At 35.1% G+C, this 17,301-nt stretch overlaps 1 protein-coding gene across 1 annotated transcript; it reads left to right on the forward strand.

The window, feature by feature from the left end:
- Positions 1-295: 295 nt before the first annotated feature.
- On the forward strand, positions 296-11,922 carry rtn2b (reticulon 2b). The gene is given in 7 exon segments (NM_001029959.4): positions 296-361; positions 2,159-2,366; positions 5,455-5,593; positions 8,558-8,627; positions 8,776-8,822; positions 9,055-9,113; positions 10,767-11,922. Coding segments are annotated over 7 exon segments (627 nt in total). The 5' UTR covers positions 296-348; the 3' UTR covers positions 10,858-11,922.
- Positions 11,923-17,301: the final 5,379 nt, after the last annotated feature.

Consider the following 17,301-nt stretch of genomic DNA (forward strand, 5'->3'; position numbering starts at 1 on the left):
TACATGCATCCTCAGGTAGGTGTTAAAGGCTAGCTTTTTTGCTAGTATGTCGGAAGATAAAGCACAGCACTCTTTGAGCAATGCCTGAGCAATTTGCTTATATCTAAGCTTATCCATTTCCCTTGAGATGCACACAAACACATGCTGATGTCTCAGGTTCCTTAAGCTCGGAACAGCTCATAAGGGAGTATAGCTGTGTGTGTTCGTAAAGATGGGGTGTCCAAGTGGTTGAGATATTATTAGGTCAGGCCAACCCCTTCCAGCTGACAACGCTAAGATGGCCAAAAAAAGCCCAGAGGGTTCGTGGAGTGCTAGGAGGAGAGGGGGTTTGGTGTGGAAGCAGCAGAAATGGCCAGCAAAGGTGAGAGTCTTGAGCAGGACTGAACAGCACGGGGAATCAAGCTCTCATGAGCTGTATTGTTTACACGTGTAATCTGCTGGTACACGAATAGCAGGTTGGCAGTAACTGAGGTAGGTTGGGGGGAGGATAAGAGATCAGATTGAAGTTGAGTGGTGCTCTGTAGAGGTATAGTAATGCTGCTGACTAGTCAGCACATCATACAGGACTTTTCCCAATGGAAGTTTGGCAGGCTGATGGGATCTGATGGATGGACTACCTTCATGAGCGGACTGATGCATGACACTAGGATTTACATTTTGAGGCAGAGGGAGAAAAGGAGTCAATGATGTCTGAATGAAGTAGGTGAGATCTTCTCTCAGTCTTATTTTGGCAGTGCTGGCAGACGTCTCCCCGGAGAGATTCAATCTGACCCAGCCATGTTAGGCTGCAGTAAAGTACATTAGCAGGAGGCCTCGTGGAGGGTTTTATGCAGAGAAGATTTTTGAAGGTTTGGACTGATCTAATACAGGCTCATTCGGCTTTGCACCAGTGTGCACACAGCATTCGTTCAAGATTTGCACCTGCATTTGGAGGATAATCAGAGTCAACAGCTGTTGAGCTCTGTTGGCTTCACAAGAGAAGGGGCGTTCTAATGCACACTGCCATTAGCTGTTCTGCCCTGATTGTGTCCATGTGCTCTCTAACACTCTAAAGAGCTTCTTGGCCATTTATGTCATGTGTTTGACTTGGTGATGTAACATTTGCACTAAATTAATGTGCAGTTATGTGATAGATGAGCTCATGGACAACTGCAGTGGACTTTGGATTCAGATTAGTCTATTTGTGTGTGTAAAAAAATTGAATGTGATTACAGACTTGACATGTCTGGCACAGACTGGAGTGTATAACGTGACCAAGCTGTTTGACAATTGCACGATTTCATCTAGTGTTTTTGGCTGAGTCTGCCTTGATGATCACATGTCTGCTTGTCAAAAAAAACAATGCTAAATGAAGTTAAGTCCTTGACAATATTAAGGCCACTCCTGCGCATGAGAATTTTTCAGTTTTTTTTTCTCTTCAGTTTTATTGTGCTGTTTGAGTGTTTTCAGTCTGCTTGTTTTCACACTGTTTGACAAAACCAAAATACCAAATGCCTCGCAATGTATAGCATGACAAAGTATATTTTTAAAAATCTGTTTTTAGATGCTTACTGGATATATACTGAACCCCTTTTATTACCACTGCATCACTTGCACACAAACAAAGTTGATTTCTGGCTGGCTAAATTACTGTAAATTAGCATTATACAGTAAAGTTATTGAAAATAATGTGTTTATGTTTTATAACATTGTGTTTGGCCAATAAGGTGACATTTTAAGCATAATTCTAACATATGATCTTCTTTTATGATATTAGAAGTCCTGCAGAATTGAAGCCAGTTTTCAACTATTTTCATTCAATCCAAAACCTGTTTTACATTTAGAGGACCATTTACATCATTTAATAGATTAAATAACTAAAGTGAATTAATTTACTAAAGATATTGGAATGGACCAAAAAAAATGGATGAAATTTGTAATTTGCTAGTCTGTGGCAGACAGTCTAACACACAAATTGCCTGACACCCAGTGGAAACATGCGCATCTGACCACACAAGTACTTCACTACAAATCCCCCTTGAGACAGACTTTAAAGTAATACTCCATGATCTTTGCATTTTCCCCTCAGTCTCTTTCTTTCAATCATTCTGTCTGATTATTTGTTTATGTTTTTATTTTCCTGAGATTTCACACATTTTCTTTTTCTTGCCCTCTCTAGTGTTGGATCTGATATACTGGCGGAATTTGGCAACCACCGGGGTGGTGTTTACAGGTTTGGTTGTGGGCTTGGCTTCTTTGTTTCAGCTCAGTGCCATTACAATTCTATCCAACCTCGGTTTGAGCATTATGGCCTTCACCCTCCCTGTACGCTTGCTCTACAAAGCCATGACAGTTACCCGTCTCAATGATGGATCGCATCCCTTCCAGTGAGTATGCTGTGCAACATAACCAATGACTGTATACAATTAGAACCTGAAATATGTAACTGATATTTTTGTTTGCTTATATTTTGAATTAAGGTAACTGTAACAACAGGAATAGTTTCTCCCACTTCACTTTTATTTTCTGTAAGATGTTTTGTTGTTGTTGTTTCTGGCTTTTCAGTATGTGCATTTAAATCACTGAAATGGTTGTTTCAAAAACCCTTTTGCAACATTTTAGTTGTCCAACTTCCCTCAAAGTATGTAATCTTTTTTTGTGAAGCAAAAGTACATATTTTTGAATGTTTTTAAAATAGACTGAACTCCCTTTATCTGCCAATATCTCTTCTTAAAGTTCCAAAGAAATCAAAACTAAGCGTGATTCTGTTAGCTCACATTGTTATTTTTGTTGTGAACATATAATCTGTGCATGTCATTGAAAAAAAAAGTTAGCCCTTCTAATCTTTAATTGACTTCTGAAAATCCACTTCCTGTTTGTTTTCAGTTAAATGGTTGGATTACATATATTTTAGGAATTGGGCGTGACTAACATATTTAATCGCAAATTTCCAAAAATAGTTTTCCAAAAAAAATTCCAAAATAGTTTTGTTGCTATTGATGTAAACGGCTGCGTCTTTCCAACATTTTTCAGAATATCTTGTTTTGCGTTCAACAGAAGGTTGAAAATTTAAAACCACTTTAGTAAATAGCATGTAAAATTTTCAATTTGGGTGAACTATTCCTTTAATAATCATTCTTTCTTATAAGCCAAATTTAGGCATGTTTTTCCTTAACTAATTCTTCTTTCGAATGGTAAAGAAATATTAACCTTTAGAATGTGGATTGATCTGTTGGTCTGCTTAGAATTTTGACCTGGAAGAGTATACAACATCCACTCACCATTGACACACTCATTTAAACATATTACGATTTGGGAAATACTAGTTATAATTTTTAATATTATTTAGGATTGATCTAGTTTTCAAATGTAATACTCAAAGAGATTTGAAGATTCAGCAGTGACTTTATTTTCATTGATGAAGGAAAAACACAATAAGTAACCGCTATTTCTATGTCTTAAAGGTGTTGTATGTACATTTTTGACTCTGCTAAAGCATTAAAATGCTATAATATATTTGCAGACATTTAAGAAACATGCTAAGTGAACTTTCTTGTTTATCTGAAAAACAATGCTTAAGTCAAATGTTTTCCTTTGAAAATGTGCTTTTTGTGTCGGAATGGCTGTCTTCGTTTTGGTTATTTTAACCTGCCCAATTTAGCCAATTATATTTCTGCACCCCGGGTTGCCTTGCTGGAAAACTGTTCATTTGATTCATTCAGTCATGAAGGCCCTCATAGTATGCATTCACCACTGAAATGTGACATCTGGTAGACAGTAACAGACTCTGAAATAAGACACAAATTCAACCCTCATTCACACTATGAGCGACTTTTTTTTTTTTTTTTTTTTGCAACGGCAAAGTGTCAAGTGACCGTTTATTTCAACGGAGAGCGGCTGCATCCAGCGACCTCCGTCTATACGAGCGACAGCAACCAGGTGGGCTTGTCGAGCGATGCAACAAAGTTGAGAATCCTTTAACTTTATGCAAATGAAGAGCGACTTTCTTGAGCGACAGCCAATAGAAGCACCAGTAGAGCTCACGTGATCCACTCTCTGCTTGCTCAGAGGCTGGTTGTTTTCGTGCTGTTTGCAGCAGGTCGGCATCCAGAGCAATAGACAGCTACAAAGTCGCTGCTAGTGTGCATGAGTGATCAGTATTCCATGATGTTTCACAGTGTTCTAACTAATTAATAAACATTAAACTTCTTTAATATCATTATATGTATATCCTGATTGATTGCTATTTGTTTTGTTGCTTGGGTTGCACAGTCACAGTTCTTAAGTTCAATTTCAAATGCTTTATTTTATTTTCAAGATCTGAGGTAAACTATCTGCAGCTGTTTTCAGTAGTATGACAATGAATGTCATGTAAAATGTCATTTAAACTCACATTATTTATTATTATTTATTATTATTATTTATTATTATTTATATATTAATTAACCCTGATTAAAGCACATGAGGTGTACCTGAGGTGATTATAGTTCATCATGTTGTTCACCTGTGAGAATAGAAGCCGTTTCTAAAATATAATACATATTAGGTGTTGGTTAGGACAAAAACTCTTTTTAGCATGAAAAATATTTCTTCTATTGTGTGTGGTTGCTTTTAGTTAGAAAATGGTTAAAATAAGCCTTTAGGCTTAATATTCAGGTACACTCATGTCAATCTGGCTACCTGCGCTTGCGTGTGTTTTGATCCAGGAGTGCAACACCTAGTCCAAACACTGTCAAACTTACATACTGCACCTTAAAATGTAACCATTTTTATTAAAAATGCAACTTGTATGATATAATTGAAATGAAGAGTTCTTTTGCAAAAACAGAGAGCCACAGTTTTTCGAATAATTTTACAATTGAACAAACAATTTATTAAAATCCTTTGAGAAAATACATTACATGGACAAATGCATTCAGCTAACATTGCAGCCGAACAAAATTAGAAATGTTTTGACTGATGAAAAATTTTAATCAACACATATGCAACAGTAAATAGTTTATGAGTGCTATTAAACCATCCATCCTTTGAATTTTAATAAAAAATAAGATAACATACTGTATAATAATATAAAATTATAAAAATATTGATAATGTAATAATAATTGGCACTGTGAAATACTGTCATCTTTTCATCGTTCTGTGATGACAAGGCAGAATCAATCAATCAGAGACAAATATATTTCAAATAATCATTTTATGCAATAACACAGGTTTTATTATTTTCTGATTTTCGTGCTTTCGCAAAAAAATAAAAATAAAAAAACTAGTTATAATGCAGAAGTTTATTTTGATCTATCAAGTTAATGCGGAGTTAAAATATAAATTCTTGAGATGCATACCAGATGTGATTTTCAGATTTACAGCAAATATTAAACCTTTGGCAGGAGGTTGACGTAGGGAAAAAGCAACTCACATAAGTCTGGATTAATACATGTAATCTTTCTCAGCTGGTCCACTTTTCTTTATTAAAAAGGTCATATTTGGATGAGGACCACACGCTGACAGACGAGGACACAGTTCGCATGGCGGAACAAATGGTTCTGCTGATTGCAACGGCTGTCAGTGAGCTGAAGAGGCTGTTCTTCATCGACAGCATCATGGACTCAGTGAAGGTCTCTCACATGCCTTAAATATCTCACCTCAGCTACACAGAGCAGCTTTTACACTTGCACTGCAATTTATGACCTACTTTCACTACATCAGGGGAGACTTCTGGCTTACGCAATTAGTAGGCCCACACTGAATCTGTGTCCACAGAAATCTGAAAACTGTGCTGATTTTTGAGCCCATCGTTCATTCTATGTACATATTGTGTTTAAATATATGAGCAATATCACAAGAGTTTTGTGCCATATGGCTGTATTTCGGTACTGGTGGGAAGCCTTAGTGTCCCACCAGTGACGATATACAGCCACATCACACTGCACATCGAGCGTGATATATACGGGATAGCGGGATTATACAACAGTTTGACGGCATAATTGTGTGTATATAAAAAAGAAAATCAAATGTGAGAGTCTAAAAACTCTTTTGTAAAAGGAACTACTTTCTTTCGCCATTCATTCACATCTTCAGCTGACATCAGAACAGCAGAAACCGTTGCTAATTCACCAACATCATTTTAGAGCTAGTATTTAAATGATTCTCTAGCGTAATGTCTAGCATAAAGTGATGACAAAACAGGAGATTTTGCAAACATTTTAAGATTATGAGGCTGAACGGAATGAAATGCTATCAGTCTACAGAGATTTCCCAATATTTCTCTGTTGCAATTGAGATATCACAATAGTTAACCCCCCCAAAAAGCAGCGCAAACACTACCAGATTACTGTTGTGTTTGTGATAAGGAAAAATGTCAAACAAATGTTGGCATTTCTTCTTTCTTTCGTTTTACTAAACTAGTCTGCAGTAATAAAAGCAGGAGACTCAGAAACAAACAGATTGCCACCAAAAAAGTAACTTAAGGTTATACAAAGAGTGGCCAAAACAAAATACATGCACTTCAAATATGTGAGTCTATCTGACACTCAACACACAATTATATGGTATAAATACAGCACTACAACATACAAAAGAGAGATATCGACTTAGAAAGTCACTTACCAGTTTTATAATGATTTGATCAGCTGTAGCTGGATTTTTCCTCCTCTAAGGGCTTATGTTGTGGTCTCTGTCGCCATCTTGTGGATGAAACTGCATAGTTACAGTGTAAACATTCTTGCCTAAAATAGTCTCAAAAGTACATTATGTTGTCTAATTTTGGTAATATGTATATGTATATTTGCAATATTTGTAAACTGTAGTGAGTTTATTGATAAGCCATTTAGATTCAAGAACCAGACAGAACTGTTGAATAAATTTAATTATTCAGCATTTATATATTTATTTCAGTTAAATTGCTGAAAAAATAGAGGATTTAAAATCTAGAAATAGATGAGGATGAATAGATGATTTGTGTACAATACAATCTTTAAGCGGGTGTATAGGTTATTAGAGACCTACTGTAGACCTACCAAATGCACTGTGATTAGTGATTAGTTATTTTACTTTAAAAAGTTGACTTTACCTGAAAATCCTGAGTTGACAACTTAATTTTAATAATTATGCACATAGTTCATTTACTTTAAAGTAAAGCCAACTAATCGCTTTAAAAGAAACAGGTTAACTCACCTTTCAAAAGTAATGTCAACGAATCCCTTTTTTATATAAAGTGGTTCTATTTAGATTTACATTGTAAACCTTAAATGAACATTTCTGTAAAACGTTTTCAGCTCTCAAAATCATTCGGAATAAATCTAATAAAATAAGTTCTGCAGAAAAAGAAATTCCACAGATTAAGTCTGGCCCTTTTAATTAGTCCTGAACTGTTACGCCATTAAAAAATCTACTTTTCTTGTCATCTCAACTTACAGTTGAAGTCAGAATAATTAGCCCTCCCTTTTTATATTTTACCCCCAATTTTTGTTTATTGGAAAAAGGATTTTTCCCCCCAAACATAATAGGTTTAATAACTAATTATTCTCTAATAATTGATTTCTTTTATCATAACATGGTGACAGTACATAATATTTTACTAGATATTTTTCAGAATACTAGTTTTCAGAAATTTAAAGACTTAACTAGGTTTATTAGGTTAACTAGGCAGGTTAGGGTAATTAGGCAAGTTATTGTATAATGATGATTTATTCAGTGGAAACCATCGAAAAAAATAATTGCTTAAGGGCTCTAATAATTTTGACCTTAAAAATTTTTTATTTTATTTTTTTTTTTAGAAAATTTAAAACTGCTTTTATTCTAGCTAAAATGAAAACAAACTGGACTTTCTTTAGAAGAAAAATATTATCAGGCATACTCTGTTAAGTATGATTTGTGAGATGTTTAAAAAAGAAAAAAATCCACAGGAGGGCTAATAATTTTGATTTTGATAAGTAGCTTTGAAAAGTAGCTGAAACCTGATTAACTTAATAAAATAAGTTAAAGTAACAAAAACATTTGTTGACATAACTTTTTGTAATATAATTTTTTTTACAGTGTCAATGTAAATCATTCACAAAGGCGTTGAGAGAATAAGCCAGTGTGAAAGTTAAGAAATTCTTATTTGGGATAAATGCATATGACCTGGTACAATATAAAGACTGTTTTCACGACTCATTAGTCGGCCATGATGGAGAGCAGAATGTAAACAATGCCACTGAATCAAACAAAACTTGCATATTTTAATGATTATATGCTGAAAATGCTTAATTATCGTCATGATTTGGCCTATTCTAATACAGCAGACAGGAAATTTAAGATATAAGATGTATAGAGTAACAAAAAACAAATTAAGCAGAAGATAACCTTTTAAAGTCAATTTGTCAAAATATTTAACATTTTCCAGCTTACTAAGCCATTCTTAATATGATTTAGAAGCTTCTACGCATTTTCCTGTGGTTTAGACAGCATATTGGGAATTTTGCATGGTTGATCTCCTCACAGCAACTCAAACATGAATGCATGTAAATATGATGGGAGTCTGAAGTAAGAATTAAATAGAATGTTTTCATCTCAATGACTGTATATTTTTGTTTGTGTAGTTTATTGTATTCCTGTATTTGTTGACCTTTGTGGGGGTCCAAGCCAACGGTCTCACGCTGGTGATGTCTGGTAAGAATATCCCATTGATTTTGTAAAGTTTAACACAAATCATGGCTAATAATTTTACTGAAAACATTGTCACAGTGAAGTGGATCATTCTTTATTAAGTACTGGTGTTTTGTTATTAATGTAAAATAATTGTTTGACCTGTTGACAGGTGTGATATGCGCTTTTTCTCTGCCATTGCTGTATAAACTCCAGCAGGTAAGTGCCCAGCAAAGAAATTATGTTCACAGAATGTACTTATTTGGTTACCCTGAAGAAAAAACCCAAAGGGGAACCACATGGGAATATTAGCGGAAGGTTTTGTGTTTGCTGTGTGCCTTAGTTGGATTTTGCACATTGGTTTATATTCAAATTCTTGAAAAAAAAAGGTATTATCAGGTTTAGACTGTTTGTGACTTGACAGTCTTGTTTTGTTTTCACTTTTTTACAGGAGAGGATCGACAAAATTATAAAAGCAGTCCAACTACTTGTGGAAAAAATCACTGAAATGTAAGTATTTATCATTCTGGCATAATACTGAAAACTGTTCAAACTTAGAGTTCATTTAACAACAAAAAAAGGTTTACTTTGCTATTTTGTAATCGTTTGGGTAAAGCAATAGTGTTGTTGAAAATATTGTTGATGAAAAACGGATGTTGAATGAGACCACTTCTCAAAATTCTTTGTTTCTCTGGACTACTTTGACTAAACATCATATTTGTTATATTTGGTACATTTCTCATTGCTTTTATTCCAAATGCATAATAGAGGTTTTGTGTTTTAAACCATTTTTGGCATAAATAACAAAGTACAAAACATTTTCACCCCATATATTGCCATATTTCATATGTTTATGTTCATTTTATATAACACTAATGTTTTAACTTCAGAAGAGTTAAGCTATCAATATTTGGTGAAATAACCGATCTTCAATCTCAGCAAATGAAAACATTTGTTATTGTGACCAATCAAATTTATTAATATTTTTAATTGAAATTCGAAAGAAATGTTGTCTAACCTTAGATAATTTACAATATTAACAATTAAATATTAACATTTGACTCAAATACATACCTATTACCTATTATTACCTATTATATATCCAGTACATTCAGAGGAAGATCACTTTTAGTTCGCCTTCTATGATTGGTGTAATGTTCTGTATAAAGCATCATGGGTAATGTAGTTTTTCTGTACAAAATATGCCATTAAACACAGATAATGTCAACAATCAATTAGATCTCAAAACCGGTTTGCCCAGTTACTGTAAAAATAATTTAATATCCCTGTTGAGAAAATGAATGAAGTTTTTACACTCTGAACCTGACTGTTGCACTCTGTAAATCATGCATTATTCTATAATAAATAATAATAAAATTGAATTGTGATTTCATTCATTCATTCATTTTCTTGTTGGCTTAGTCCCTTTATTAATCCGGGGTCGCCACAGCGGAATAAACCGCCAACTTATCCAGCAAGTTTTTACGCAGCGGATGCGCTTCCAGCTGGCAACCCATCGCTGGGAAACATCCACACACACATTCACACACACACTCATAAACTAGGGACAATTTAGTCTACCCAATTTACCTGTACCGCATGTCTTCGGACTGTGGGGGAAACCAGAGCACCCAGAGGAAAACCACGCGAATGCAGGGAGAACATGCAAACTCCACACAGAAATGCCAACTGAGCCATGGTTCGAACCAGCGACTCAGCGACCTTCTTGCTGTGAGGCGACAGCACTACCTACTGCGCCACTGCTTCGCCAGTTGTGATTTCACTGAACCTTTAAATTGTTTTCACCTTGGTGGTGTGGGTTTCCTCTGAGTGCTCCGGTTTCCCCCACAGTCCAAAGACATGCGGTACAGGTGAATCGAATAAGCTAAAATGGCCAGAGTGTATGTGTATAAATGCAAAAGTGTATGCATGTTTCCCAGTGTTGGGTTGTGGCTGGAAGGACATCCGCTATGCTGGATAAGTTGGCAGTTCATTCCGTTGTTGCAACCCCTGATTAATAAAGTCACAAAGCCGAAAAGAAAACAAATGAATAAATAAACCTTTAAATCTAACAGCCAAAACTTAATCTTTATGATGTATTTTATTACACATGTTCTGTATTCCACTTGCTGTTATTATATATATTTTTTACTTTCCCCCAAGGGTTGATCTTGTGGTTTCACTGGCCAAACCTCCCCCAGCCCCAGCACCTCCTCCTGCCCCTGCATTAAAACATAAACAGAAGACTAAATGAATGTGGAGAAATGTGGAGCTCACTGAACAAACAAAGAAAGTCTTACGGTGCAGCTGCAGTCCTGTATGTCAGACAGGTTCAATGGTTTGGGGCTTATGAATGAGCATTATGATTTACAGTACATTTCTCAAGGTGCTATGATTTTATTTTGGAATACAATTAAAGCAACAGGACACCAAAAGGTATCACTTTATTTTATAGGTCCTTTAATGCATTTTGTTGATTTTAAGTTACATTACATCTACATGCCAACTAATTTTCAATAGATTATAAGTAGATTGTTAGGTTGGGGTTAGGGTTAGGTATTGTTATAGGCAAAGTATTTTTATAGTCAGTTAAATGTCTGTTGAAAGAGCAGTATCAACAGATATTAAGCAGACAGTCTACTAATACTCAAATAAGAAGTAATTGGCATAAAGTTTCAGTGCAACTTTTAGTCAACAAAATGTGCAATAGGGACCATCAAAATAAAGTGTTATTCACCACAAAAAGTGTTTTTCGAACAAAAAAAGAACGTATTTGCCGTTGATTTCCATCGTATTAGTTTCCAGCTTTCAAATTATCTTCTTTTTTTGTTTAACAGAAAGGAGAAAGGGGTTTGGAGGGTGAATAAATTAGTACATTTTCATATTTAGGTAAACTTTCCATCCATTTTATTTAACATAAACTCTCTTTTATAATTAATTACTATATACCGCTGTGTAATATTTATAATTATTGGTTCATTTTGCCTAACCAAGCTTTTTTACTGATTTTCATATTAAATGGTGAATCTATAGTGACAGTTGCAAGTATGTTGTTGTCCACTAGAGGGCGCAATGCGACCACAAAATCACGACAGTTCTGGCTGAAGTTGTAGAAATTCTGTTTTGTAAAACTGTTTAACATATTAGAGCTTAAAATGAGAATGTTTTGGTATTTTTAAAAAATATTCAGTTCTATTTTGCCTCACAGAGCAATTCAAAACAAATTTATGTCACTTTAAAACAAGTCATGTTTTGCTTCCCTGTGTTTGTACATCTTTTGTGCGACATGACCCCCAGTAAACACGTGTTTTCAATGTTATTTGCCTTCATATTTGTATTTTTTTTTGCATCTGACAGCATAGCACAAAACATCACATCGTGTATTTTCTTAGCTCAGAAATGCTTCTTTTGTGGCAAATAAGCATCTGCTTGAGGATGTAACCTCGTTCAGAAAGTCAAAACGTATGCCGTTTTCAAAACATTCAGTTAAATACTGCTTGCAGATGACATGCTGAACAGAGACAGATAGAAGATGGCCTTTGATGTTCAAATGCGTCCACGCTAGGGTGGAGATAAACAAAATCTGGTAGTTGTCTTCACAGGCTTTTAAGAGACTACCATCCGTAAAATGACATTGCTTCAGAATTTATGGAGGGGTCTGTTTAGAAAGCACGAGAGGAACATTTTGCACATCGCGGGAAGACAGTTTGAAGCAGGATGGTCTCAGGCATGTGAGGAAGAACACACACAATACTCCACTGACAAGAACAACTGCACTCGAAGGAACACTCTGTATTCATTGCTGTTTTAAACAACCTTTTTCAGACTGACTCTGGCTTTAAATTGCAACACTGTTTTATGGCAGTATCGGGAAATGATTTTGAAGTTATTTGCTTTATCAAGTTTCATTCTATTGCTGTATGTACATAAATGTCAGAATAGATGATGACCAAAAAAAAAAAAAAAAAAAAATAGGTGGTTTGGGGTTCATGGTTTGGGGTTACATTCAGTATGGTGGCCTGCAAGAGATTCGCAGAGTGGATGGCAACATTGACAGCCTGAACTATCAAGACATTTGCTCTGCCCATTACAAACCACAGGAGAGGGCAAATTCTTCAGCAGGATAGCGCTCCATACTTCAGCCTCCACATCAAAGTTCCTGAAAGCAAAAGGTCAAGGTGCTAAAGAATTGGCCAGCCCAGTCATCAGAGATGCACATTATTGAGCATGCCTGGGGTAATATGAAGGAGAAATCATTGAAGATGAATCCAAATAATGTTGACTCCTGCAATAATACTTTCATTGCCTTTCCAGATGACTTTATTAATAAGTTATTTGAGTCATTGTAGAGATGTAGGGATGCAGTCATCCAAGCTCATGGGAGTCAGACACAATATTCATTCTTTTTTCACTGCACCATGACTTTATACTCTTCACTGTACATCATTTCTGTTAGGTGACAAGACTTTTGTTTAAGCAAAGTCAGACCTTACTGTCCTAATTAAATCATTTAAAAATCAAGGCATGATCATATTTTATATTGGTAAAATAAGCGATTCTAGAGGCCTTTGCCCTTCATATAAACCACTTCTGATACCAAATGATCAACTAGAAGTTATTATTTGAGGTTCCTAAAAAAGTTATAAATTACTTTTTGTAACTATTAAAAGTCTCAGTTTCTCTGGATTTATGATTTAGAGTTAAGCCTATTTTTGTTTTATCTCAACTTTAAAGATCATGTTAGGAAAAGGCATATTTATAAATAAAATATTTGCAAATCACAGTGCCACTCCAAAATACTAATTAACTGTTAATTTCAATTTTTGTTAAACAGCAGTAAACAGATGAGACTCTGGTTTCACAGAACTGCTTACTTTTCTTTAAAACCTGTCCTGTTTTCAAAATAGGAGCCCCACAAGTATAAAATAAGCTTAGATAAGCTTTAAATGGCTGCAAGTGAAGTCTATTTGACTTATACTGGTCTATTTTTGCACTATTGTTAGTTTTCTATTAGATGTTCACTGACAGCTTAAATTTTGCCTGGCTTTAGCCATGATGTCCATATTTAGATGCATATTATACATCTTTAAAAAGCACAAAAAGCTTGTTTGCTACAGTCAAATATGTGACAAGTGATAACCAGTACATTAGTCAAATCACTCAATCTAATGTTTGTAATTAAACACATTTGAGAAGCATTTTTTTACACATTCTTATAATAATTTACATTCCCATTCTTCACCACCAGGATCCAATATCTCACAAAGCCATGATCATAAAGCAAAGGAGTACACAGGATAATAAACTGTAATTTTGTCCATGATGAGATCCTCGCCGATGATTCTGCCAACACATTTAAGGATTGTGGTTGTATAAAAGCTGCAGAGGGAAATACTATCTCGAGTGCGTCAGCAAGATTGAGCTCTGCTTCTTGCACTTGACCAGAAACATCTGCAATGAAATGAGACAAATAACAGAAAATAACTCAAAATGCCTTAAAGTGACATCAAATGAAGAATCGATTGGCCATGCAATTCATCAGCAGCCATCAGACACAAACAACACCAGACTGCAGCTGCATCAGACACGGATACGAGCACCTTGAGCCAATTAAAGAACACTAAGCTTTGTATTCAATTGGTTGAACATGATCTCACAGCAGGGACTGTCCAGTGGCATGATGGGATAGCCGAGGAAGCAGTGCACTACAGCTGAGTGCAGGTCATACATGAGGCCGTCTGGCGAAGATGTGGTAATTGAGTTTTAGAGAAAGTGCTTTCGCAGCGAGAGCAGCGTCACAGAGAGATCATTGCAAGGTAAGTCACAGAAATCTCTTTTTATAGATCAGAAAGTCAGAAATTTTACCACAATGGCTGAAACGATATGAATTCATTTGGTGAAAAGAGCAGCCGTTTATTGCTGGTTTAATAGTATTGATTGTATAAATGGATGCTATAAATTGAGCACTCTCCAGTCTTGTTTTCTCTCTGTGCTGATGTGCACTAGTTTTAGGGTGCTTTCACATCGGTGGTTCAGTTCATTCGGTCTGGATCAAGGGCAACAAATGATACAGTTGAAATCAGAATTATTAGCCCCCCAGAATTTTTTGCCCCTTGCTTATTTCTTTCCCCAATTTCTGTTTAACAGAGAAAAGATTTTTTTTCTCAACACATTTCTAAACATAATAGTTTTAATAACTCATTTCTAATAACTGATTTATTTTATCTTTGCCAAGATGACAGTAAATAATATTTGACTAGATATTTTTTAAGACACTTCTATACAGCTTAAAGTGACATTTAAAGGTTTTACTAGGTTAATTAGGTTAACTAGGCAAGTTAGGGTAAGTTACTGTATAACGATGGTTTGCTCTAAAGACTATAGAAAAAAGAAATAGCTTAAAGGGGCTAATAATTTTGACCCAAAAATGGTGTTAAAAAGATGTAAAACTGCTTTTATTCTAGTCGAAATAAAACAAATAAGACTTTCTCCAGAAGAAAAAATATTATCAAACATACTGTGAAAATTTCCTTGCTCTGTTCAACATCATTTGGGAAATATTTAAAAAAGAAAAGAAAAAAATCAAAGAGGGGCTAATAATTTTGACTTCAGTTGTACACTATAGCATTTTTCTGCTGTTTTGGGTCCTTTTCACACCACACTGATTGCTTTGGTTCAAACCAGTAGAAAAAGAACCAAAATGCAGTCATGTGACAAAATTTACATCACTCACTGGCCAGACAGCTCATCGGACTGTGGCAGCTGGCATTCCTCCAAAAAGGCGCAGTACTTTTTGCGGTCGACTCTGTTTTAGTTCGGATCATGTTCTCACCACAAATGGACCGCTCCAGGGTTCGTTTTAAAGCATACAGAGAACACCTCTTCTTCTTTTGGTGTTCACTCGAGTGCGATTGCTACATTCACACCTGCCCAAACGAACCGCACCAAGAGGGAAAACGAACTCTAGTGCGATTCAACTGAACTCAATAAGGTAGGTTTGAAAACACCCTTAGACACCGACATCAAACATACAAATAGAGTTGTTTTTATAGTTGGCAAACTTCTGACCTTTTTGACTTGTAATTTTATAGCGAGTAGTTTTAATTAAGAGTTGAACCCTTTCTCTCTGTCCTTTTCACTTTGCGGAAAACGCTTCAATGATCTCATTCACTGAGACCAAATGCCACAATGGCCCCAGATAATGACTGGGACAGGCTGAGAAAGCATCTCTTTGTTCCCGAAATTATTCAAGGAAACTTCTCCAAGTCAGCCTGGATGACTTTGTTGGGTATCCGGACAAGGGGTCGGGAGAAGGAAAGCAGTGTGTGTCTTGTACTATCCCGAAGGATATGCATTGCTCTCCCTGTCTATCCATATAGCATCTGGCCAAATAGTGTCGAGATTGTGTTGCTATCAGTAATGCCCCAATCACGCTGAGATGTTTATTGCATGCTTTTTGAAAGTCAAAAATAAAACTCTCTCTGAATAAACAATATGAATAAAGTAATATAAGTTTTCTATAAGTCTTAATAGAAGTCACAGTCACTTTGGTACATTTCTCAGAGAAGAATTGAAACTACCAGTTCAATCTTCATCATCATGTCACTTGCGCACATCCCAAAAAAAAGCAGAGTACACGGTTATATTGACAACATAAGCAATTTGACTGCCTTATCAGCACACAATGATCAAGGACTTGTCATTCTGATGGCACTGATATGTTCATTGACACAGATATTTTGTTTTTGAGAAATGAACTAAGGATTTTGAGCAAGAGACTGACTTTTGCAGGTAATTCATGGTGTTTTACTAATTGTATGTGGTGTTGAGAAATGCTTAAGAAACGTATCAAAGTGACTGAGAAAAAAAGTGTTATATAATGATTTATTTTGGGTTTTTATTTACAGATTAGTTAACAATGTTTACAAAATTTAAATTTGGTCACAGAGCCTCGATCATGCTTGCTTGACACGTGAGAACCAATGAGATTTGTTCTTGGTCATTGAGCAGGTTTGACCAACATTCTGTTTATTTTTGATGATATATGATTAAATGTGAATAAAAGTTAAAATTACATGTGTTCATTATGTAAAGCTACTGTGTGGGCAGAATAGTTGGAATAATCCATCTGGTTTGCATATTTATTATTTGATCTTTTTACATAGATTTGGGTGCATTTAGAAGGGACTAAAATGACAGATGTCATTAAAAATATCTTCCCTTGTGTTCAGAGTATCGACAAAAGGCTTATGGAGGGTGAAAAAACGATTATAGAACTTTCATTTTGGGGTCAACAAAGAAAAATTGAATACAGTCACTTACGGAAAGTTTATGCTAAATGAATAAATATACCGTTGAAGTCAAGTTTATTTGCCCTCCTGTAAATTTTCTTTTTTTCAAATTTCGTTAATGATGTTAAACAGAGAAAATATTTTTTTCACAGTATGTCTGATAATGTTTTTTTCTTTTGGAGAAAGTTTTATTTGTTTATTTGTTTTATTTAGGTTGGAATTAAAGCAGTTTTTAATAATAAAAAAAAAGATTTTATGATCAATATTATTAGCCCCCTTAAGCAATATTTTTTTCGAGTCTATAGAATAAAACATTGTTATACAATGACTTGCCTAATTAACCTAGTTAAGTCTTTAAATGTCACTTTACGCTGAATACTAATAACTTAAAAAAATATCTAGTCAAA

This window comes from Danio rerio, chromosome 21 (assembly GCF_052040795.2).
Source record: "Danio rerio strain M-AB ecotype USA chromosome 21, GRCz13ab, whole genome shotgun sequence".
Lineage (NCBI taxonomy): Eukaryota > Metazoa > Chordata > Actinopteri > Cypriniformes > Danionidae > Danio > Danio rerio.